The sequence below is a fragment of the Cololabis saira genome, chromosome 11, assembly GCF_033807715.1.
Source record: "Cololabis saira isolate AMF1-May2022 chromosome 11, fColSai1.1, whole genome shotgun sequence".
NCBI classification, from domain to species: Eukaryota; Metazoa; Chordata; class Actinopteri; order Beloniformes; family Belonidae; genus Cololabis; species Cololabis saira.
In genome coordinates, this window is record NC_084597.1 from 17585761 (window position 1) to 17610533 (window position 24773).

The 24773-nt window shown below is 40.7% G+C and overlaps 1 protein-coding gene across 2 annotated transcripts; it reads right to left on the reverse strand.

Annotated features, from left to right (window-relative positions):
- Positions 1-507: 507 nt before the first annotated feature.
- On the reverse strand, positions 508-24556 carry LOC133454594 (kinesin-like protein KIF2A). Of its 2 annotated transcripts, none has more exons than XM_061733317.1 (21): positions 24413-24556; positions 22768-22862; positions 20135-20254; positions 19607-19661; positions 16137-16256; positions 12923-13023; positions 12722-12817; positions 12274-12328; positions 10874-11036; positions 10718-10808; positions 10582-10645; positions 10415-10506; positions 9445-9587; positions 9153-9357; positions 6997-7107; positions 6834-6901; positions 6371-6463; positions 4753-4897; positions 3423-3524; positions 1884-2019; positions 508-1204 (listed from the first exon to the last, which is right to left on the reverse strand). In XM_061733317.1, exons 1-21 carry the CDS (start codon positions 24471-24473, stop codon positions 1119-1121), a joined length of 2202 nt encoding a protein of 733 aa, XP_061589301.1. In that variant the 5' UTR covers positions 24474-24556; the 3' UTR covers positions 508-1118. The 2 variants fall into 2 exon arrangements, with proteins under 2 accessions (XP_061589301.1, XP_061589300.1); XM_061733316.1 differs by having other exon boundaries at positions 6365-6463.
- Positions 24557-24773: the final 217 nt, after the last annotated feature.

A 24773-nucleotide genomic window follows, 5' to 3' on the forward strand; every position in this document is an offset into this window, starting at 1 on the left:
TGACTTAGGCGGTCTGCATAACCGGGCCATAGAGTATTTAATGCAGCAGCTCATCCAGGCGTCAACTGTCCTCAAGAAATTCGTACTGTCCTCAACAAGACTCTAGTTAGCGTCAGGACAGTTGTGGGGAGTCCAAATAATGTGTATTTTTAATTATTTACAGTCAAAAACACAGATACTTGCATGTGATTTAAGATGTGTCAAGTGTAATTTTCTGGATCTATCTATAATTTCACCAGCGGAAATTCAGTTAGACGTATCAATTACTGTGCTGTTGGACAAAAATATATCAATATCTCTATCAACTGTTGTCTTAACAGTCAACTCTAATAACGAGAAATCATAAATAAATATCTGTAATGTTAAGTCTTGAGAGTTAATCTAAAATTTCTAATCTGCTGATTTAAATTGTTGTTGTTGGCTAAACAAATAACCGCTGCACACAAGCTTTTATTCCTGGCATCCTGGAAAATAACACATACAGCACCAAGTAATCTTTTTTCTTTATTTTCACAAATGAAAAATTGCTTTTCGTAAATTGTGCCTGAAATGCTCTCTTTGATTATAGTGCACCCTTTTAGCTAAATGATGCGACATAACAGTATTTTAAAGTTATTTGTTTCAAACATTTTTACATAGCGCATCAACACAAACACACAGTTGCACTTTATTTATTCATTTTTAACAGACAACCTCCACATGCCTGCACCCGCCCTCCCCCCAGCTGAAACGAGGAGAAGAGCAGGAAAAAAAACCTCCACATATTGCACAAAATGGCAACAGCTGTTTATAAAATTGGCCCAGGTGAAGATATAATTGATATGACTATGATTGATGCTATAAAAAAATTCATTGAAAAACAAATCATAATACACTTTTATTTATTTTTCAATGAAGCACTTGTGACCGAACACCAAAACCTTGCAGATACATTTGACAGGAGGATGGCAGAGCGACAACAGCCGGACGGATGGACAGATGGATGATGGGAGGAGACTGAACGAAGGGACAGTCCAGTCTCAAAATCACAGCTGAGTTAAATCAGCTCCTTCATCAACAGGGACCTCCTCGTGGCAGGGTTCCACCTGTCTCAGGACAAAGCGTTGTATCTGATGGACCTAGAACGCCCGAGGCCTTTTGGGGGTTATTTGTTTGCTAGCTTGTTCCTCTTCCTGGAGAGTACAACGGAAAGATTTGACTTTGTCTGAAAGAAGAGAGAAAAAGAAGCCGTGAAAGCTTTCTGGGCTGGAACAACAACAACACCCCTGACCCCCCCCAAACACACACACACACACACACACACACACACACACACACACACACACACACACACACACACACACACACACACACACACACACACACACACACACACACAGGCTGCATTGCGGGACTTTAGCTTTTATAAAGAGGGTGCTCCTTGGTTTACGTGAGCCTTTTTTCCTGAGAGGGTTTGTTTATTCAGACAAGACAGATTTAAAGTCAGAATAAAACAAATTTAAAGGTAAGGCAAGAGTTGAGTGTTTGGCTCCGCCCCTAAAACCAGCTGCTATGAACAAAGCTGTAAACAGATGTTTGAATAAGGAGCTGTTGTACTTTATTTCTGATATATTTTGACCAAATGTGTCACTAGGAGCTCAGAAAATTGTATCAATTACTGAAATAAGGGAATAATACATCTCCAGCAATAACTGAAGTGGGTCTTGTGATGTCTTGTAGCTGAAGAACATCCCGTTTGGCTGGAATATTTTACTTTTCCTCATTAGTTTAACAGTTGTTCTCCAGCCTGCTGCAGGAGTCCCATGTAATTTTCTTTTGTTGGTTCAATGCACATGTGAAATTATCACGCTGACTCTCGGTACTGTCTGAAGGTTGATGTTTACCTCTCAGCTCGGTGAGAATGTCTATCTTCTGATCCAGGATCTGCTCCAGTTGAGTTGCATATGATTCCACATCGTAGTCCACCTCCTCTGTCATTTCTAAAAGCACCTTCTCGTCTTCCAGCCAGCGGATCGACTCCTGGAAACAACAAGCTGCAGTTCAGGACCTTCTGTAATCCTCAGTGTTATACTGACCCCCACAGGCAAAACTTTCAAAGTTCAATAAAAAACATTTTCTGCACTAAGGGCCTGATTTACTAAAGGTTTGCGTGTGTAAAAACGTGTGCAAACTTGACAGCACCCGCAAACCAAAGTGCCAGCTGATCTACTAACAGCGTGCAAAGAGGACTGCGCCTCTCAAATGAGCAAAATAGCACACGCAATTCATTTAGTACTTTTGCCCTGATGAATAATCAATATGGGGCGTACCCGCCAGAAATCGCTAAATACTGGGAGGGGAAGATGCAAATATGTCTATTTACCACCCGCAATGAGATTTACCAAGCCTGAAAGTTTTTGCGGGGATTGTGATTACGTCTGTATTTAATACGTTCGAAAGGAAGGTGCTAATCTGCCCAGCATTACGCAGGGATGCTTGTTGGTGCCTGATTTGAGGACTGGGGTGGGGATGGCTCAACTTGTGGTGAGGATTCTCCACATGCAAAAGGAGAAATATTTTATTTGAATGTTAAATCGAGTATTATTCAGCAAAGGGTTGCCACAGGAGGCACCTTCATTTTTTTATTTGTGATAATAAATAAATCACGTGTTTTCATGGAGAAAAAAGTTAACTTATTGTGCGCCTATACTTGTTCTGCAGTTGTCATACCCCGGTGTTGTGCCGTATTCAGCACCCCTGCCATGAAAAGCACCCCCTCGTCTGACAAAAATGATATTCTCATTCCGTGTCACGTTCTGTTTAGCGTCCAGTTTTGTGTTAATGATTCATGTTTAAATGCGCTCATGGATTCCACAATAGTCATACTTTCCCACAATCACAGTCACAGATAACAAAAATCGGGTGAATGGTTATTGATGTCATTAATTAATAGCCTGCTTACTGTGTTGTCTTCCATAATATTTGTCAATATATATAATATAAACTCCTAAGTATGTGTTTGTGTGAGTGTGTATATATAAATATATTGAAGTGTCAGTGTGTTTTTTTTTTTCTTGGTCTACTTATCATTGAATATACGAGAAGACACGCAACACCTCATTTAAATACTGCGGTTTGCACCTGTTATCAATTGTGCACGCAATCTTAGTTGATCACCCGCAAAACACACAACAACAGCACGCGCAAACTGTTTCAGTGCACACGCAATTTAGTACTCTTTATTTAGGATCTTAGTAAATCGGGCCCTAAGAGGGGGAACGAACCTCTAACTAAACGTCTACCGTTTATACAACTGCCAGACATAAAAAGAAGCAGAACAGAGAGCTTCTGACATAAAGTAGCTACAGTGCACTGCTACTGACTCTTCACACCCTCAGGTAAAAACTGTGGACATTGACATGTGAAGCGTCTGCGACACGTACCTGGAAGACCGCCCTGTGGTCCTCCAGCACCTGCTCCTCCATCTCCACCAGCTGAGACACGGCTTCGTGGAAGGTGAAGAGCTGTGGGGAAACCTCCTCCTCCTGAAACAAAAACAAGCAGATGTCACGTCTTCTCTCTCAAGTTCAGCTGGTTTTCCGGGACTGATGGGGGAAAAAAAAGATCATGTTAAAATAAACAAGGACTACTTTGGTTTAAAACCCTGCAGACACGTCCTGGAACATTATTAAAACCTTAAACCCCCGAGGTGAACCAAGTCCACAGAGAATAACAGACGGTTTACAGTTGGGGACAGATATGGGTCCATCCTGTCTCCATGTGATGATTTGAACACTTGGGTTAATCTATGTGGTTAATGGGACCCAGATCCATTAGTCGCTAATGTACCTGAACAGAACCATAGTGAGCCAAAAAGGAACCAATCATGTATAGTTCCCACTTGGTGAATAAAGTTGATTCTCTCTCCTTAAACTTCCATTTCCACATACAGTTTCTAATTTTTTCCTGTCATCGAGTGAATCGATAGGCCTGTGTTGAAAAAATCGATTTCCCAATTCTAAATCGATTCTCATATTAATTCCTAAAAATCGATTCATATGTCTAAAGATCGATTTTTTTTTAATTTTTTTTTTTTGGGGGGGGTGGGTTCAATTTTCTTTTATTTATTTATGTTTTTTTTTTTTTTAAACTTTTGGTTATTTTTTTGTTTATCCCCAAAAAAGGAATGTTTTGTTGGACACGAGAATAACTGGTGCCATGTTTTTTCCTTTAAATATGTTTAAAGGTATGAAAACATTAAAGTGTTAGGTTATAATTGCATAAATTGTCTATATTTCTTTACTTTATATACTGTCTTGGGGTTACATTTGCAAAAAATGCTAAAAACCAAATGCTCAAAAATTAAAAACCAAAATAGACCGAAAATGGAACAAATTAAAACGGAATGTGGGAAAAATAAACCCGATTTCATCCGTCTGTGTTTGCTGCCCTGTATCTGTTTGGTAATTCTGACCCACGATGTTTCTGAAAGCAGTTCTATCAGCATTCTGGGAGCCGATTGGTCCTTACAGCATCATTAGCTGCCAATACTTGCTGATGAATCTCAATATGATACTAGTAGTAATATTTTGCATAACTACAGTCATATAATTCATGCAACAGCTCAAAAAAACATTTTAATAACACTAACCCAAATCAATATCGGATTGAATCGAATCAAATCTTGATAATCGATTCTGAATCTTAAGAATCGGAATCAAATCGATTCTTGACATTTGAATCGATCCCCAGCCCCAGAATCGACGATCTTACGTTCTGTTCACAGAGCAGCTTCAGGTCGTCTCTCTGTGGCGAGCTCCCGACTCCCCACTGAGCCTCCAGGACCTCCAGCTGGTTGATGGGCCCACCCTGATGGTACTCCATGGCTGCTGCAGGGTCCACCGCGAGCTCCTTCACACTGACAACAAAACACTGCTGCTGATAAACATCCTCATGAGGACTGCAACCACGGCTGAGGTGAGCAACAACGGAGGACATGCACTAAAACATAGATATGTTGGTTGTGACTTGCAGAACTGCATGTGAGGCTTGGGGTTAGCAAGGATGGATGCTGTCAGTTATCAGACATTAGGATGAGAACGCCACGTGTGGGTTGAAAATAAATACTGCTGAAAACCACTAATGCAGACTTTTTATGCATTTCCTGTTTGTGATTGAAACGTCTGAGCTCTCGGGTCATGTACAGATTGCTCTCTGGTGGTATCAAGAGCTTCAAAGGTCATCGATTGTAATTTGTGTTCATATTTACGACTGATACCAGAAGTACGATGGAGTCCAGCCGCTCACTAAAACCGGCTGCTGTGAACACAAGTATTAAAACATACTTTAAATTAGGGCTGGGCGATATGGACCAAAAGTCATATCTCGATATTTTCTAGCTAAATGGCGATACTCGATATATATCTCGATATTTTTTCTGTGCCATAATTGGGGTTTCCCCCAAAGCATTATAGCATAGCATCTCTGTTAGCTTCATTTTTTTCTGAGGCAAACCCTTAAAAAAACAGTCAGTTTTAATACAATGCCTTGTGCCAAATGTCACACAGGTACATTTATTAACAGAGGTCTGCACAATATCAAAATGTATAAAACAAATGAAATAAAAATAAACTGCCTGCATATATAGAATAAAAATGCTTCTTGAATAAAATAAAACAAATATCCCTTTCCTTCATAACAATTAAATTAAAATACACTGTGCAATTAATACAATGTAGACAGTAACAGGCAGACTTTTCCACTGAGGTTGACAGTTGTGCAAATAACAAAACATTTGTGCTAATCTCAAATAAAACATTCAAGTCAATTTGTCACAAAATAAGCTAAATCAAAATCATTAAAAAAAAAATGTAAAAAAAAAAAAAAAAAAATTTTTTTTTTTTTTTTTAAATTGATATAAACGATATTGTCTCATACCATATTGTGTTTGAAAATATATCGATATATATTAAAATCTCGATATATCCCCCAGCCCTACTTTAAATCCACCACCTTTTCATTTTTCTAATGGTCTTTTTCTGAAAAAAAAAACAACAATTTTCTTCTAAACCCGGTTTGGATGCTATTCTGCTTTATGCTAAATTCCTTTTTACACTGGTGACACTTTCATGTTACTCACTGGCTCGGCACCTTGTCAGGCCTCACATCAGTTTTGTTGTGCTTTCATACATATTTTATGTCCATATTGTTGTCATTATAGTTGTTTTATATGTCCATAGAGAGATCCACCTCTCACCCGTGAAAACCAAGGAGTTAAAGCCAGTGAAACATTTGACAAAGAGTGAACGTGTGTCTAGCTTCAGGCGACAAATGATAAACTTCCTTTGACGGATGGTTTTTGTGGGACAGAGTGAAAAGACTGTACTCGTACGACGGGGAGAGTTCAGTGCGGCTTCCTCCTCCGCTGCCGCCACCGCCGTGGGAGAAAGGAATGTCTGATGGACTGATCCCAAACTCCTTCACTCTGCAGGAACAGAGAAGAGAAGAGAAGAGAAGAGAAGAGAAGAGAAGAGAAGAGAAGAGAAGAGAAGAGAAGAGAAGAGAAGAGAAGAGAAGAGAGAAACACGAGAATGAGGCAGGAGGGCATCAGTTTGTGCTGGGAAGTCGTTTACACATCAGTAACATGTACTTTTAAACCTGGGAGGAGAATATCTGAGCAGAAAGTGTCAACTCAAAGTTGCCTGGAGAATAAAGATTAGATTATTGTAGAGCCACTGATGTTAGCTGCACCTTCAAATTACAAAAAACCCGAAGACGTTAAACAGACGGATTCTTGGGTTAACATTTATAAACGATCACAAGTATAAAGGTGATCCTTTTCCAGGTCCGCTTACCTGTTGGCGTATCTCAGCGTGTTCAGGGTGTTTTCACAGGACGCCATCCCCGGAGAGATGGTCGCTATCTGTCAACAGAGAGTTCGAGAAAGGTCATCCTGAGCTGATGCATGTTGGGGAATTTATTATTTTTTTCACAGGTGCAGCGGCGGCATCTTCCTACCATACATGTCCTGGAGTTTTCTCCGATGAACGAGTCTCGCAGCACTTGGGTTAACTTGCTGGCTCTGAAGGGCGTGTGAGGTTTGTTTCTGCCCAGAGCTCGAATGCACTCCTGCAGGAACCGAGCATCACGGTCAGTCCACCCACTTAGAAGCAACTATTGCAAAAACATAACTGTCCAACTGTTTTAACATTTGGGAAAATAAATAAATAAACTGAGGCCTAAAATGATGATTTAGTATTCAAAGCGTGCATACTTCTACACCTCTGCTAGTGGTGTTTCTGAGCTCTAAATCAGGGGTGTCCAAAGTCAATCCTTGAGGCTGGTGTCCTACATTTTTTTAGATGTTTCCCTGTTTCCACATACCTGATTCTAATTAATGCTCGTCCTCAGCTTGTGTTCAAGGTCTGCATAACTCTGCTAATGACACAGCCATGACTGTCAGGGTGCATTAAAGCATGGAAACATCTAAAACCTGCAGGACACCAGCCCTCGAGGACCGACTTTGGACACCCCTGCTCCAAATAATAGGTCCAAATGGATCCTGGTGGTAATTCTTTCCTACAACAATGACATGTTAAAATACCAGGCTTTGTTACTCATTTCTGGCCTTAAAATAAACCTCAAACTACCTCTGCCCAGGGTACTCATTATGGGATGTTTGTGCATGAGCAACAACAGCAGGAAAGCATCCATGGGGCCCTAAGCAAAATTTGATTTTGGGGCCCTCTATTACTGCCAATAATACTGATTATTGATCATTCACACACCCACTATAAACTTGTTTCATGTTCTTTCCTGTCATTACAAATACACTTGTAAAACTAGATGGAAGAACTTTTTGTTGTAGTTAGATTGTAATCCACAGTGATTAAGACCATGGAAGCAGAACAACAGATTAACAAACTTGCAGAAAAATCTTTCAATTAATATTTATCAAAGTCAGCAACTGCCCCTACTGGCCACACAGAGAAGCAACAGATAACACGTCAAAGAGCTGCACAGTTGCAGCAGTGTTGTTTGCATCATCCTATTGTCAACCTAGCATGTTTTTACCCATCTATGGTTTTTAATCTGAAATGGGAGCAAATTCAGCTACAAGAGCGGCCTAGGGTTGATTTACACTTAATATTTAAAGTGATATAGTACTAAGTGTGATACTGAGTGTCATCTAGAGCAGGGGTCACCAACCCTGGTCCTCGAGGGCCGGTGTCCTGCATGTTTTAGATGTTTCCCTGCTTTAACACACCTGATTCTAATTAATCATCGTCCTCAGCTTGTCATCCAGGGCTGCACAATTCTCTTAATGACACAGTCACTTGTATCATGGTGCAATGAAGCAGGGAAACATCTAAAACCTGCAGGGACACCGGCCCTCGAGGACCAGGGTTGGTGACCCCTGATCTAGAGTGTAGGCCTACTAAAAGTAACAAAATAATCAAATAGATCATTTACATGGTGGGCTTTCAACCTACTCCTCAGATGTGAAGTGCCATGCGCAATGCACGGTTGAATGAACACATTACCAGTGGAGCTCTGGAGCCGAGAGACAGTAGTCAATATGATTAGGTTAGATTAGATTAGATTCAACTTTATTGTCATTGCAAAAGTACAGGGCATGCCAGCAGTAGTCTACTCTACTCTGTTAACATAATATTGTTTATGTAATAATATGAATTATTCTGTTTTTGTACAATAACATACCTTTGATAATGTATGAGTCATCACTCACACATAAAAAATACGTAAATACATTATTATTTATAGTTACCGTACTTTAGTCAGTTTAAGTTATTTTTGTACTCATTCAGTTTCTTTCTTTAACGGAAGATCACCAACAGATTGGTCAATGAATGATGGAAGTGTTTTTCATTTCAGCTCTATGTACTTTTTGGCATCAATGCATCAAAATCAGTGGTTATTAATCTTTGGTAAATTTAACGTTGATCTTTTAAAAACATCTCCAGCTCCAGATTTACGATTGAGACACCATCAGACTGTATCACCACAAACAGGATTGCTTGAATTTATATGCTGCTTGAAAAAAAACCTTAAAATGCTGAAAGTGAACTATGCGATGAACATTCAAAATTAAATAAACATTTAGTGAATCTAACAGGGCCACCACAGCCATGCAACAACAGTAATGGAGGAACCTTGAGCGCCAGCAGGCTCTTGTTGATTTCTGCTCCTTCCAGTCGAGTCTGACGGTCGGCGCTCGATGTGTCCGCCCCTCTCTCATTTCCCGCCAGGTCGATGAGGGAAAACTTTCCGTGCATTTTCCCTCGCCGGCGCAGGATGATCTGGAAGATGGCGTGGCTGCGGGAGGAGTGAGCGTTCGCTGACGTCTGACCGGACGTCCTGAAGGAGTAAGATAAGTTTAACATGAGGTCGTTCAGCTTCTAGCTGCTGCTTGATGTGACTGTAATGTTGTCCTCTGGTTTGCACCTGCAGCTGTTCCCCATTTCGATGAGTTTGAGGACGTCTTCAGTGCCTTTCACCTCCCTTTCCTGCAGCCCCACAACCTGCACCTGTTGTTTACCATCCTCCAGGACCCGTAACTTGGATTTACGGTTGAGCAGGTCAAACACCTTTAAATATACACACGTTATTTCCTCAACATGATCTCTGCTGATAATTGACGGGATATTACCTGTTGGAATAGTTATAGCCAGTACTCGAGTTGAGGGGGGATGAGGGGGGATGGCATCCCCCCTGAAATAAAAACGGTCCAAATCATCCCCCCTGTAAAACTGCCATCCCCTCCTTTCCCTCCCTTATGTCATTTCATCAATGAATGTGGTATTACTGCTATTTCAACATTTAGAGTCATCACCAGAAAAATAACACCAGAAAAATAACTTATTTGACAATTTTCACCTGTTTCAAGTAAATTTTCACTTGAAATAAGTAGAAAAATCTGCCAATGGGACAAGATTTATCTTCTCATTACAAGCAATAAAATCTTGTTCCACATGCAGATTTTTCTAGGAAAATTGTTGTTTTTTCCAGTGATGAGTCTTATTTTAGGTGTAATGAGATTTTTTTTTTTACTAAAATGAGACATTTTCACTAGAAATAAGACAAATATTCTTGTTAAGATTTTGAGTTTTTGCAGTGATCCATGTTACTTATCCTGTGAAGGACAGAGTCATATTGATAAGTTCAGAAAACTGTTTTTTATTTTTGTGTTTTGATGTATTTGATGTAATCCCAGTGGATATTTAAAGCTTACAGAAGGCTGCAGAATTTCTAAAGGTGTTTTGGTCAGTGCTATTATTTGTAATATATTATATTATTTGTAATATATTATTTGTAATCAGCACAAATTATCTGTCCCCATATGATAAAATCCACCATCCCCCCTGATTTTTTTTTACAACTCGAGTACTGGTTATAGCTGTTTGGACACACTAACCTTTCCGCTGTAAATCTCAAAAAATGTGGCAAAAACTTGCAGATCCAGCTTCTTATAAGCCGGTTTCTTCAACATGAGAAAAACATCTCTGGCTGGAGGAGAAAAAATAACAGACACTTCAGTGTGACCGGGCAGGCAGGAAAGAAGGTGGTGTCAGAGGAACTTACCAGACAGTGCATAGACACCCTTGGAGCAGTCCTGGTTCTTTCCAGAAAAGTCACCTCCCATTGTCTGAAAGGAGACACGTGTCAGCATGACCGATGCACTAAAAGCAAACGCTCATGCAGAAACGAAAGCACTCACGTGTGTTTTTCCACTTCCAGTTTGGCCGTACGCAAAGCAGGTCGCCATCCCCCGCTCGAAAATGGTCTCCACCAGCGGCCGAGCCGTGAACCTGCAGGAAGGTTTCGTTTAGACGTGCCACGGCGCCGGGAGCACAGCCAAATACAAACAGCCTACCGGTAAACCATTTCGTTGGTGGAGTTCTCGTCAAAAGCGTAGTCAAACCGGAACGTCTGGTTCTCCAGGTAACGGGTCAGATCAACTTTCTGCTTGGGCTCGTGGACCATCACAACGTCCTTACTGGGAATGGTGATCACGTCTAGATCCTTCATGGAAATCTCTGAAGAGACAAACACATTTTTATTTGAGTTTCATCTAAAGATCATCCTCACCAATTTCCAAAATGTTTCAAAAATCTGAAGGAGTTACAAAGAAAAACAAAACATATCCAGAGATATGGCAACATCCTGCCTCTACAGCGGTGCTGGTCTACAACTCTGGGCCAATGTGTGCCGTCACTAATTCAACTGAAGTTTAGAGTTTAACCCCTTCGAGATATGAGGAAATCATGTGAATCAGTGAACTGTTGTTAGCACTCGTGGTTTAACCTGCAGATGAAGCTTGGATTGAGCTCAACTGAACAGTCCTCAAACGTTAAATATCGCAACGACCACGAGGGGTTATTCAGATTTAGTAAATATTCAGGTTAGTCAGTGTTCAGGTTTAGTTGATGTTCAGCTATTTGGTACTGTGTTAATCCAGATCTCAGTCAGGTAAATGTTTCCTGAGAGTTTTCCTGATTGTCTGAACAGAATAGGCATGGGACGATATGAAAATTTCATATCACGATATTAGTGGACAAAAATATCACGATTACGATATTATCACGATATTAGCGTGTCGCTTATAAAATTCTTAAAATGCAAGGAAAAACACTAACCGTGGATCCACTGGTTCCTTCAGAACATTTATTCTCAAATCATTCTCAACACAGTGACACTTGAGGTAGAGAACAAATAGTGTACTGTAAATGTTATGCATTACAAAGTGTAAACTATAGTACCGGTACTTATTTGAACTTTCTTTTTTTGTAAGAAAATACTTCCCTGAGAGTCGAAAGAAATAAGTGACAAATAGAAATAAAGTGACAAAGTAGAGCCAAATGCACACTGATTGTATTACTCTCTGAAACTTTAACAGTGGCTGGCTGCCTGCTACTTAGTACGGCTCTCTGGAAAAATAATAAAATAAAGGCACTGCTCTGTATACAAAACAAAAGCTGCATGGCCAACACAAAGATTGAGTGAAAATAAAGTGCCACAGTAGTCAAATGCACACGGATTGTACTACTCTCTGAAAAAATATTAAATAAATAATAATAATAAATAATATTAATAAAATACATGAAAAAAATAACACTGGCTTCTACCTGGCTGGTAGCCTTGTGTGACCAAAAAAAAAAATGGCGATAATTACAGTACCCCACGATAACGTTATCGCGGCCGTTTTTTATCGCGATATACGATAATATCGTATATCGCCCCATGCCTAGAACAGAATGTCTGAATGAAACTCACCTTTTTTATTGAGGGGGCGTGCACGGACACACACACATATTCGGTGCTCGTCGATCTGAAACATCAGAAGTACATATTTTTTGGCCATTTACGCTACAATGCTCCAACAAAATAACCTAACTAACTCACATAACTAAACAACAGCATGTTTTTATAACAGAATTAAGTAGACAGAAGTTAATGGATGTGTGGAGTAAAACTCTCTCGTCACACTTCCTCTGTTCTGTCGTCTCATCTTGCTCTTTACCTGCAACATTTTACCTCTTCTTCCTTGATTCTTTACCTTCATCTAGGCTTCTTTTAATCCATCATGACTCCTCTCTTACTTTTGTCTAACTACTTTTTATTTAACTCCTTTTCTCTCCTGATCACCTGCTGCTCCACTTCCTGCCCTCCTATGATGCTAAAGTTCCTCTGGGAGGCGGCTGTACGCTGAAAACAGACTCACCAGATCGTTTGTGGTTAAAGGTCTGTAGTCCAGGCTGGCTCTGAAGTCTCGGATCATACACATAATCTCATAGTTGGGTAACTGAACGTCCACCTCCTGCAGTCGAGCAGAAAACAGAGGGAGACAGGTGGATGCAGCTGCATCTTTTCATACCGACCAGTTGTGAAGAAAAGATTTAGAGGCTCATATTTACATTCTGACCTGAGCTCTCTTCTCTCTGAGTTCCTGCTGCTGCAGACGCCTCTTCTCCCGTTTCTCCTGCAGTTTCTCCACCTCCTTCACACAGTTGGATTTTCGGCGTGCTAAGAACAAGGGAAAAAAATATGATGTTGAAGATTAGTGATGTTACGTTTCCTATTGAGGCTTCGGAGCGCGTGTCTAGTAAGGGAGGGGGTTTCTGCGATGCGCACACAGAGGCTGCTTCAGTCAGGGGAGGAGCTGGAGATGTGATGTCCGAAGCCTCGCTGCCTGCTTGTTTGCACCACGTGAATCACTCGGGAGGTGGTTCGGATTTTTAAGCCGGTTCCGACGGCCATTTAAACCCATTAGGCTCCAATCAAAATGTGTGTGTTTGATGGAGAGTTGCGGTCAGAGAGAGTTTGGAGACTGTTGTTTTTTAAATAAAAACCAATGTGTCACTGGCCCTACCTAAATGTTGCAAAAAGCACAATCATCATCCATACTGTTCGATTAATCGATTTTAAATCGTAATCGCGATTATGTAATTATAACGATGTTAAAACGTGAAAATCGTAAAATCGATTTTTCACTTTTTTTTTTTTTTTACCTTGTCTGCACACATATTAATGATTGATACCATCATCTTGTTTTATTTAATTGGAAATATAACTTACTGTATGTTTGCAAGTCCTGATTTGCTGATTTTTTTTTTCAGAGATAAAACTTTATATTTTATTATATTTTTTAAAACTTTTTTTCAACTTATTTTACAGAGTTTTGCACTTTATTCATTCATTTTTGGTTTAATAAGAGCAAAGTTTGCACTTAAAGCCCAATGGGGCAAATGTTCAATAAAAAAACAGCATATTTGAAATAATTTCTTTGCCTTTTGTCAATTCACAAAATAATCGTAATCGTAATCGAAAATCGGATTTTGAGAGAAAAAAATCGAGATTTTATTTTTGGACAAAATCGAACAGCCCTAATCCATACCTCAACCTCAACCACCCTCACGTCACTGTAAATGATAATTTCACACGCACGCACACGCACACACACACGAACGCACGCACGCACGCACGCACGCACGCACGCACGCATGCGCACACACACACACACACACACACTGTATACTGACACCACTTCAATATACATGTTTGCATATGTCTATATTTTGCTTTACAGGCTTTCTGCAAAATGCCACACACTTCGAATTGATGCCTACTGATATTTTTGTGTCCACTAGATGTCCTACTAGAGCAAATGAAGCTTCAAGAAGCTTCGTGCTGGAGTGAACCAATTGGATGAAAGGCTTCAATGCTTCATGAAGCTTGATCTGCCCATCAGTCAGTCCTGATCATGTTGCAGGTGAGGTGCACGCAAAGTCTCCCTCTTCCTCTTCTGTTACCGTGTTGTTGTGATGCCGTAACTGTTATTATTTCCGCTCCCGTGGCAGTCAGTAGCTCGAATTAATAATAACTTGAATTAGGATCGCATTATCTGGCACTAAAAGCTCGACCTCAAGTGATTCAGTTTGGTTCGGCGATAGCCTGACTAAACCTGATTTAAGGTTCTGCGTTAAACCAACGCAGAGCCTACGCCGTTGCTGTGACGACGTCGTGAACAATGTGGTTCATTCTCTCCTCACCTTTGTCCATCTTGAAATGGGCTGAAAGATGGAGCATGACTCTAGGTCTCTCTTTATGGAGACCGGAAATTGATGGGTTTTGTTGTGATTGGTCAACAGAGTAGAATGGGTGGAAATATTTTCGGTTAATTAAACTGGATTATTCATGATATACATTTTGTTGATTAGTTTTGAATATATTTTCTTTTCTTTTTTTATATTTCAGAAGTTAGTTTTTATTTGTTGGACCAAACAAATGAATAAATGTATAGTTTCAATGTTAATTGTTTCTGTCCTCCTACTCACTGGAGAGGAGGTCTATCAGATATATATGTTGACAATGTTTGTTTATAGAGTTTATTATTTGTTTTCTATGCTATGAGAAGAACAATGTTCCATTATTGCTTTTTTAAAAAGGCTACTTTTGTAAGAAGAAATAAAAGTTAACTTTTTTCCTGGACAGCTCCTGACCAGCGTGATGCTTTCGTGCTACTGCTTCAACACATTACTACAGGTGGAGAAAAGAGTGGAGCTGTCTGTGATCAGGGCTTCACGTTAACTATTTTCCAGGACCAGTGAACCAATGTTTGGGAGGACCGACGCAGTTACCCGAAAAACCAAAGCCGAGTCCAACCGTCAGCCGCCGCTGGTACTTTGGTCTGTGTCAACCAGACGGATGTTTTTATTTGTCCTGACTTTTCCATCCAGTAAGAGGCGTGATGCTTACTGAGCTCCAACTCAGAACTCCAGCATGTGTTGAATCTTTGTGAATAAGTGTGAAAACGTTCCTTCATACCAAGACCTGACCAAAAACCAGGCAAAACAGCTGGCCAACAACGCGCACAATTTTACAAAACTCAGCAAAGAAAAAACATTCATAGCTTGTTTTCTCTCAAGACCTGCAGGCTGATTTGTTGTTATGGAAAAGCTCTCATGTGCTAAAACTGAAAAAGGTTATGAATTCACGACAAAAGTAATCTCAGGACATTTTACGTAGAGAAAGGCTCAACAAATGTCTTGAGGACAGCTCTGAGTGGCACATTTTTTGTAGTTTATAACTTGGTAATAAGTTTATCAGCTGTATCTGTTTAACAACATATGCAGCTTTGATAAAGAGATGTTTTTTATTCTCATGAACTGGATATTGTGGGGTCATTCAGACACCAGAGGGTGCCACAGACAAATAACAGTCTTCTAATTGTATTTAAAAATAGTAAAAGACCCAGTTCTATTAGTTCTAACTAGTATTCTTATTTAACTGTGTTAAGTTTTGAGTGTTGAATTTGAAGAAGTTATCTTATTTCCACATTTATGGTGCCTTCAAACGGGCACAGAAGAAAAGTGAAGGCGGAGCTGCAGCACAAAGCTGAAGGCTGTGAAAGAGGCTTTGACTGAAGGACACAGCTGTGTTGAAGCATTACATCACTGCTTCTGGCAGATCCACCGAGCCTCCACAAGAAAACAACAACAGACATGCTGGAAACGACCCATGAAGGTTTCAGAAGACACAGACTGGAAGACAAGTGGACTTGAATCAGCTCTGGCTGGAGTCATCAGCATCCAGCGTGCACAGGCGTGTGTGTGTGTGTGTGTGTTTGTGTGTGTTACCGTTCTGCAGCTGCATCAGCGACTGGTTGGCTGCAGATTGGGCAGTGATGGAGGGTGGAGGCGGCTCTGCAGGTTGGCTCTGCTGGCTGGGTCGAGCTCTGGTGGTTCCCACAGATGCAGCTGAGGACAATAAAGTCCACCTCGTCAGTCATTGTAAAAGAAAACACAACAAGACTCCTGCAGGACGCGTCCGGATGTGTTTTTTCAGGCTTTCTGTGAGGTTTGGTTATCTGAGTGTGCCATCTGGTTATGCAGAACTTGCGTGAAATAAAAAATAAATACTGTATTTTCTGGACTATAAGCCGCACCTGCATATAAGCCGCACCCGCTCTATTATTTAAAAAATAATTAAAAAAGATATACAAGCCGCACCTGCATATAAGCCGCATCCGCTCTATTTAAAAAAAGATATGCAAGCCGCAGATATTTATGTTGTTAGATTAGATATTTACTACATGTACGGAACGATTTTGAAGTGTAAATGATGTACATGTTTGTACCTAAATAGATCCTTTCCTAACAGTGTCTTTTAACACGGCAGCAACTTTGCTGATTAAAACGGGACAGAACCAAGAGAAAATAACCAGTATTTATTTATTTATCTATTTATCTGTTTGAAATTTGCTTCTACCTACTTCTATCTGCTAAAGAAGAAGAAGCATATTCTTCTTTGCATTTATTTTGTCTTAGTTTTGATTCTAATTCTGGTTAAACCACCCAGAGCGGTGGAAGAAAAATCCACAGAATAGCCACACCTTTGTATAAGCCGCACGGTTCAAAACCTATGAAAAAAGTAGCGGCTTATAGTTCAGAAAATACGGTAAATAAAACATTCAAAAAATGGTTATTAAGCAGGAGGAGTGCTGTCTCTTGACTTTCTTATTTTGCCACAGCTGCACTCTGGAAGGACTGACCAAAAATATAAAAGTGACCTCTTTTTAAACTCATAAACTCCTTTTACCTTTTACAATATTCAAATCTTTGGATCTTATATGCAGCTCATGTTTGCAGAAACACATTTGTCTCTGCTGTCATTCTTCTAATACTGCAGGACAACAAATGTGGGGTTTCGCCGTCTCTCATCTCTAACCCCAAACCCTAACCCCCAGAGTACAAAGTGCTATGTCAGCACCAATAAAACGGGCAGGGGAGTCCAGGAGTCTGAAGACAGGCATCAATGGAAGAAAAACCAGAGACCAAACCAAGCAAATGTTGGATCGAGTCATAAAAGTGACCTCCATCCTTACAGAGGAACGCCACTGTAAAAATGGCAAAAGTTCTTCTGGCATTTTAAAAGTAGAATAAACCCGTGATTCTCAACTGGTCGGTCGGGAACCAAAAATGGGTCACGGTGACAGTGGGTCACGGTTTCTGCCTCAGGTAAAGTTAAAGCTGCATATTTTTTTGACTGTTTCAACTTCTCAGTTGAAGCAACTTTTCTATTTCATGAATTTTGCAGAATGACACCGACGTGAGTCTATAAGTCTTGAAATGTTTTGATCGTTACGGCGGCTTTATAAGCTTGATTAGGTGAATAGTTTTACCGCTACAGTATTTGTTATCTATTCAATGAGCTCAGCTAAAGCGGACTGTTTTTAAGTCTTTTTTGGAACAACGCAATTAATTCTGTGCAATCTCAGAGTTAAACTGCATCAACTTTTTGTAAAAAAAAAAAAAAAAGAAAAGAGAGAGAAGTTTAACTCTTTTGTTTTTCTTTGATTTGGGTTATGGTTTTTCATTAAGGAGGGACGGTGGGTCCTGAAGCCGGACCAGTTGAGAACCGCTATCATAAACAAATCTATCCAGTTTCTAACCTTTGTTACACAGCCCTGGCTCTGTAAACTGCAAACAAGTATCAACAGAAGTGACGTCATCCTGAAATCTCTACCACACTACCTTTAAGTGTTGAAATAAACCTGTGCTCACAAAACCATCATGCTTCCCCACGACTGAATTTTTAAGCTCCTAAACTAATGTGTTTACTGTTTGACCTGAAAATGACTCCATACCATTCAGTCGAAGGATAAAAACAGGCTAATTCAAATCACCAGCTAATCACTCAGAATATTTCTGCCACTCATAAAAGTACAAACACAGTTCAGAACAGTTCCACAGGGACTGAAACTGGGACATCTGTAGTTTTCAGTTCCACAGGAAAAACATTTGAAACATCCTGAACTCCCATCTGTTTGATGCCAAAAATACTATGTCAAAAAAACTATGTAATTTGATGTGTCTGGAATATGGATTCCAGGTATCCAGAGAGGATGGATGATAGACTTTATTTTATTCAATTTCCTGAATCCAAATAAAACATAGCAAAATGTCTGATTTAAACAGCCCAGTTAAAGGAGCATGAGGCAGGATTGAGGGCAGGATTTATGAAACAAATTTGTAAACGTTTTAAGTTTTCTAGTAATAAGGTCAGATGAAGCGTTCCAAACCAAAACGAATGAGCCCTCTAGCGTATCTCTCCGTTGCCTTGAACAGGCTGTGTGCTGCAAAATGTGCTGCAGTGCTGGGGCCGAGTTTCCCGCGCTGTCCTGCGGATGTGACGTCACATGACGCTGCATGCACGTTCTCCCCGTTCTCCCCGTTCTCCCGTGCCGGCTTCGCTGTTGGCTGCAGTACTCCCGACGGCCGTCGTGGTGAAGGGTGGCGCTATAGAGTCTCATTTCTTAAAAGGAGCCTCATGCTCCTTTAAGGTCCAGAAGTTTAACAACCTTGTCTACATTTTTCTAAGATAAATCAGCAACGATGCCTTTAACTCTGCTAATATTACCGAAACGTATTTAATCACAAACATTATGTACAAACACAGACCTTGTTAGCTAAAGAGTGTTTACCTCTGAGTATGGAGCTACCGAGCACCAGAAGCAAAGTTATAACATCAAATCTCATGTCTAGTAGCTGATAGTAGATCTACTGTTATGTAGCTCTATAGCTCAGATCTGCTTCTTGTGTCGCACCAGAGCTGAAGTTCTGAAGTAAATGACTGTAATCTTCCCCTGTGGAGCATTAACAGCGATGACCCTGGGTGTTGTCCTCTGTCATCGTGACGACAATAAACTGTATTACCAACTGGTTCTGTTTCAACCGTTACATATTTAGGGCCCCATCTCAGTGAAAGGTGGTCCTTTTGTGTCCGACAATTGTCTAAAACATTTTGCAGCATCGTTTTTTTCACACAGACAGTCCCTATTGTAAAACTGTAAACAACACTGATAGATTGTCTGAGTTAGCAACAGTAACCAAGGGCTTACCAACTGGTCGGTTTGGGACTTGGATCAGATCTGAAATGATCAATGATAAAGACCCCCCAGCTTGATGTAAATAGTGACGAATACAAGAAGCAAAACTGGACATTTTGCAGGTAAAACTGCCTTTGGCAAAAATCCTACACGCAATACAGCTGAATTAACAAAGTTGAGTGGGAACGTTCAAACCGGACACCGATTGATCGACCTTACCTCTGTTCTCCCGTGGAGCATTTTCAGGTTTGGGTATGGCTGTGGCACGTTTGGCCTAGAAGACAACAAGAGTAAAGAAAAAATGTACCGTTACTATATTTTTAACATTCGTCTGCAAAAGTATTTCTACTCATCTCCTATCGAGTCTTGATCGATACATCCCAATAAAAATTGGGATATAAATAAATAAAATAAAAAAAAGGAGCAGTGAGCTGTCATTTGTACAGCGCCCGGGGAACAGTAAGGGTTAGGGGCCTTGCTCAGGGGCCCAAAGTGATTAATCTTGGTTGCAACCCAGGGGTTTAAACAGGATAAAAGCTGTGACTGCAGTAAAAATCTAGCCTTAGTAAAATAAAAATGAGTGATGGACTGGTCTATCATTTTATATACATATTTCAAGTATTATTAACATTTGTACGGGAAGTAAAACTGACTGATCTTAAAAAAATGATCTTTTAACAACAATCCCAGATTAGGACAAGTGTGATGTGGACAACAGAGACCAATGGCAGAGACCGAGGAGCCGACCTTGGGGACCTTGCTGGTTTTGGCGACACTGGAGGGAGGAAGAGGAGCCTCTGGACTCTGAGGTATTTCTTCATCGGGAGCCAGATCTGGGTTCAGAGCAAAGACGCTCTCCAGGTCGATCTGAGGCACAAACGAGGCAGAGAAAATTTAACTATTACAACTTTTGTTCATTCATGTAGACCAGGGGTCGCCCCCCCAAAATGTTGAAAGAGCCATATTGGACCAAAAACACAAAAAGAAAATATGTCTGGAGCCGCAAAAAATGAAAAGTCTTTTATAAGCCTTAGAATGAAGGCAACACCTGCTGCATGTTTCTATATTAGTTATAACTGGGGGAAGATTTTTTTTTTATGATGCACTTTGAGAAAAAAGTAGAAATGTCGAGAAAAAAGTAGAAATGTCAAGATTAAAGTTGAAGTACAATCTTGAGAAAAAAGTCGAAATGTTGAGAAAAAAGTCGAAATGTTGGGAAAAAAGTTGAAATGTCGAGGAAATAGTCAAGATTTCAAGAAAAAAGTCGAAATGTTGAGAAAAAAATCGAAATGTTGAGAAAAAAGTAGAAATGTCAAGATTAAAAAGGAAAGGAAAAAGGAAGAAAAAAAGAGGAAAAAAGAAAAAAAGAGAAAAAAGAAAAAAAAAAACAAGAAAAAAAGGAAAAAAGAAGAAAGAAAGGAAAAAAAAAAGGTCAAACATTTTTGAAAAAGCTCCAGGAGCCACTAGGGCGGCGCTAAAGAGCCGCATGCGGCTCTAGAGCCGCGGGTTGCCGACCCCTGATGTAGACTCATCTAATCTGATATTCATAAGATCCTGACAAAAGAAAGTCCATAGAACCAGATCATTCGGAACGAGCATTTTGTCTACTGCATTGGGGATCTCCATGACCTTCCTGAGCTATGGTGGGAGTGGGTTGTAGATAATGTGAGAGAATAAAAAAATACATCCCTGGACAAAGTAACAATCCACAGCCGTGGTTTATACATGACCCATTTTCTCTGATTTTAATCTAGTAAAAGGCCTCTCCTCTTCAGCGATGCAGCGAGTCATGTTGAATTTGGCTCACAGCTGGATGCTCTTGCTGCCCCGACCGATGCTGCTACTGATGCTGGAAGCTGAAGGAAAGAGGAGAAGCTTTGCAAGCGACAGACGTTGTGCAGCACGACATTGTGCAGCAGGACTTTGAGCAGCACGATGTTACGTAGCTTTAAAATTTAAATTGGAAGAGCACAGATCTGCTCGCTCTTCTTTGAATTACACCTCCACCACTTTTCTTGCAATTTCTCCGACCTCTTCTCTTCATCCAGCAGCTTATTGATGTAGAATTAAACCGATGGATTGCTTAAACTCGCTGCAAGCATTTCAGAGGCTACATTTATGACTACATCAAAGTTTTAAAGGAGACACCAGCGGATGACCAAGGTGGGGGACTGCAGGAGACTGAAAGGAAAAACCATCGACTCACTCTGACATCAACCAGGCTGTGAGGTATATCAGATGTTTATTTCTACTGTAAAGTTGCAAATTATCAAAAGAGGCCGACTCATTATTGGGGCCCTAGTGGTCAGTCGAGGAATTACAACTTTTCTGACTACTAAGTTGAACTGATTCTTGTGGGATTCTTGTGGGAAAACTTGAACCCTCAACCCCTTTTCGAAAAGGAATCTGGTGGATCAAATGCTTCGTGGGGGAACTTCGCTGCTCTGGTTCGGGTATCTGTGCCGCCACAACAACTCCTGTCACGGGTGTGGTTTGTTGAGGACCCAAACGCAGGAGAGCAGGAGGCAGGAGTTGCAAAAGCAGGATTTATTAAACAAAAACCAAAAGCGCTGCAGAGCAGGGTTGACCAAAAACACGAGAACAACAATCCAAGAGCATGACAGGACACACGGAGGGTAGAAACAGTACGGACCAGCAGGGAAAGACAAGACCAGATATACACAGGGGATAACGAGACACAGGTGCAGACAATTAGGGGAGATGGGAAACAGGAGGGACAGAACTGAAAACAAAAACTGGGGGAAATGTCAAAACCCTGACAACTCCAAGTTATTGAATGGCACCGCACATCGTACCCTTTCAGGTCCAAACAGATCTACAACCTTTTTCAGACCTCTGTGTGGTCCAAAAACGTTGAAGCTGTTTGTTTGGTTTGGTGTTCTGCAGGTACAGAAATGTATTGTTTATCGCAATATCAATATAGGTAGTTTGTTGTTTCCAACATCGCGTGCGTTCATGCTCTAAATGTCAGTCATAAATCTGGCCAGGTGCTAGGTTATTGCCTGAGATGCCAATTTAGACTCTAATTTACGTGAAAAGTGTTGTTATTGCAAGGTATAGTTTTCTATTGATTTATCTATTCTTAATAAATCCATCTGTCTGGAAAATAAATAATACTTATTTTAATTTGTCTGTATATGTTTTGGCAAGTGTCATGGATCCATTTTAGCTGACAAGTAGAGAGTTTTTAACTATGATATTGCATGTTTTTGTAATATCATGCAGCTCTAATGCTTCATGCGATTCAAATATGAAGACTTGATTATCTCCATGTTATCTGCCATCAAGACCAGGGACACTGTTAAGGAGGAGCTTCAGCTAAATTATCATGATTATCATTTCCACAGAGGCATCGGTACCTCTTTCCCTTTGGTGTCCCCGTTCTCGATCCACTCCACCGTCACACTGTCGTTGTCTTCGTGCAGAGATGTGACCATGGCCTGGTGTATTCGTCCTGCAGAGAGGGTGTAAAGAGATGCGAACCCTGCCGTCAGAGCTGCATGGGTCTGTGGATTCACAGGCTTGAGTCCTTCACCAGAGGCAGGACTTAACAGGATCACCCAGCCAAGAAACCAACACCTCTTGCTTGAGTACAGTAAAAGATGTGAACTAGTGCAGTTTTCCATTTTTCAGTATTTACAGGTTTGATATTAGCAGTACTCGAGTTGTAAAAAAAAATAAGGGGGATGGTGGATTTTTATCATATGGGGACAGATAATTTGTGCTGATTACAAATAATATAATATATTACAAATAATAGCAGTGACCAAAACACCTGCAGAAATACTGCAGGAATGACATAGCAGCAGTTAAATGCAGCCTTCTGTAAGCTTTAAATATCCACTGGGCTTACATCAAATACATCAAAACACAAAAATAAAAAACAGTTTTCTGAACTTATCAATATGCCTCTCTCCTTCACAGGATAAGTAAAATGGATCACTGAAAAAACTCAAAATCTTAACAAGAATATTAGTCTTATTTCTAGTTAAAATGTCTCATTTTAGTAAAAAAAATCTCATTACACTTTAAACAAGACTCATCACTGGAAAAAACAACAATTTTCACCTGTTTAGAGTAGATTTTCACTTAAAATAAGTACAAAAATCTGCCAGTGGAACAAGATTTTTTTTGCTTGTAATGAGAAGATAAATCTTGTCCCACTGCAAGATTTTTCTACTTATTTCAAGTGAAAATTTACTTGAAACAGGTAAAAATAGTAAAATAAGTTATTTTTCTGGTGTTATTTTTCTGGTGATGACTGTAAATGTTGAAATAGCAGTAAAACCACATTCATTGATGAAATGACATAAGGGAGGGAAAGGAGGGATGGCAGTTTTACAGGGGGGATGATTTTGACTGTTTTTTATTTCAGGGGGGATGCCATCCCCCCTCATCCCCCCTCATCCTCCCTCAACTCGAGTACTGGATATTAGCAGTAAAACACTCAGATGGTACTGGGCGTGGTTGGTGAGCCATGATGAGATTTCACCCTGTCAGTCACTCTTACAAGAGCTGCATTCACTGACCGATAACTGGATTCTGACTCACTGGGTCACAACAGCGCCAAGACAACGCATGCTGAAAACGGCTTTTTGAATAATATCAACGTGTCAGGGAGACCAAACGGGGAGAGGCCCCATTCAAGCCTCCATCCGTGATTCAGCCGCCTGGATGCTGCAGTGCAGCTTGGTCCGTCCAAACCTCCGCATGCATGCCGGCTGGCTGTCAGCCGTGCTGCGGAGGAGAGAGCAGGGCGCTGCCGGCAGCAGGTGGACCCGCCCGGAGAGAGCCTGCACACCACACCAGGACGTCGGAGACCACATAATTACTTCAACGTGTCAGACTAGGGAGATTGTAATGCTTCATGTCGGAGAAAGAGCAACAGGGAAGATAACGTAGCAGTTTTCTGTCTAGAAACACCCGGCGACGGTGGCCGCTCTCATCCGGAGCAGTGGGATGGAGAGCGGTGCGTGTCTGTGTGAGAGAGGCAGAGCCACGTACCGTCGCTTCGCTTAATCTCCACATAAATGCCCACGAATATCTTGCCGAAAATACCGGCCATCGCTCCCCGCGTGCTATTTATTGTACCGTCCGGTCCGGTCCAGGGTCCTGCTGCTGCGGAGGCTGAGGTCACTCTCGGTCATTGCAGGAGCGGCAGGAGGAGAGGGGCTGGCGCGCATGCGTGACTGGTATCTCCCACTACAGAGTCAACTGAGAAGCATCTTCTTACAAGTCCTATATAAATGCATCACTGAATGTGCTTACTGTAGTTATGTGCTGGTAAATAGGTAAAAAAATGTTTTTAAATGTGCCAGTATTGGAATTAACATTTGTTGTCATTTGAACTGAAGAACTGAAGAAC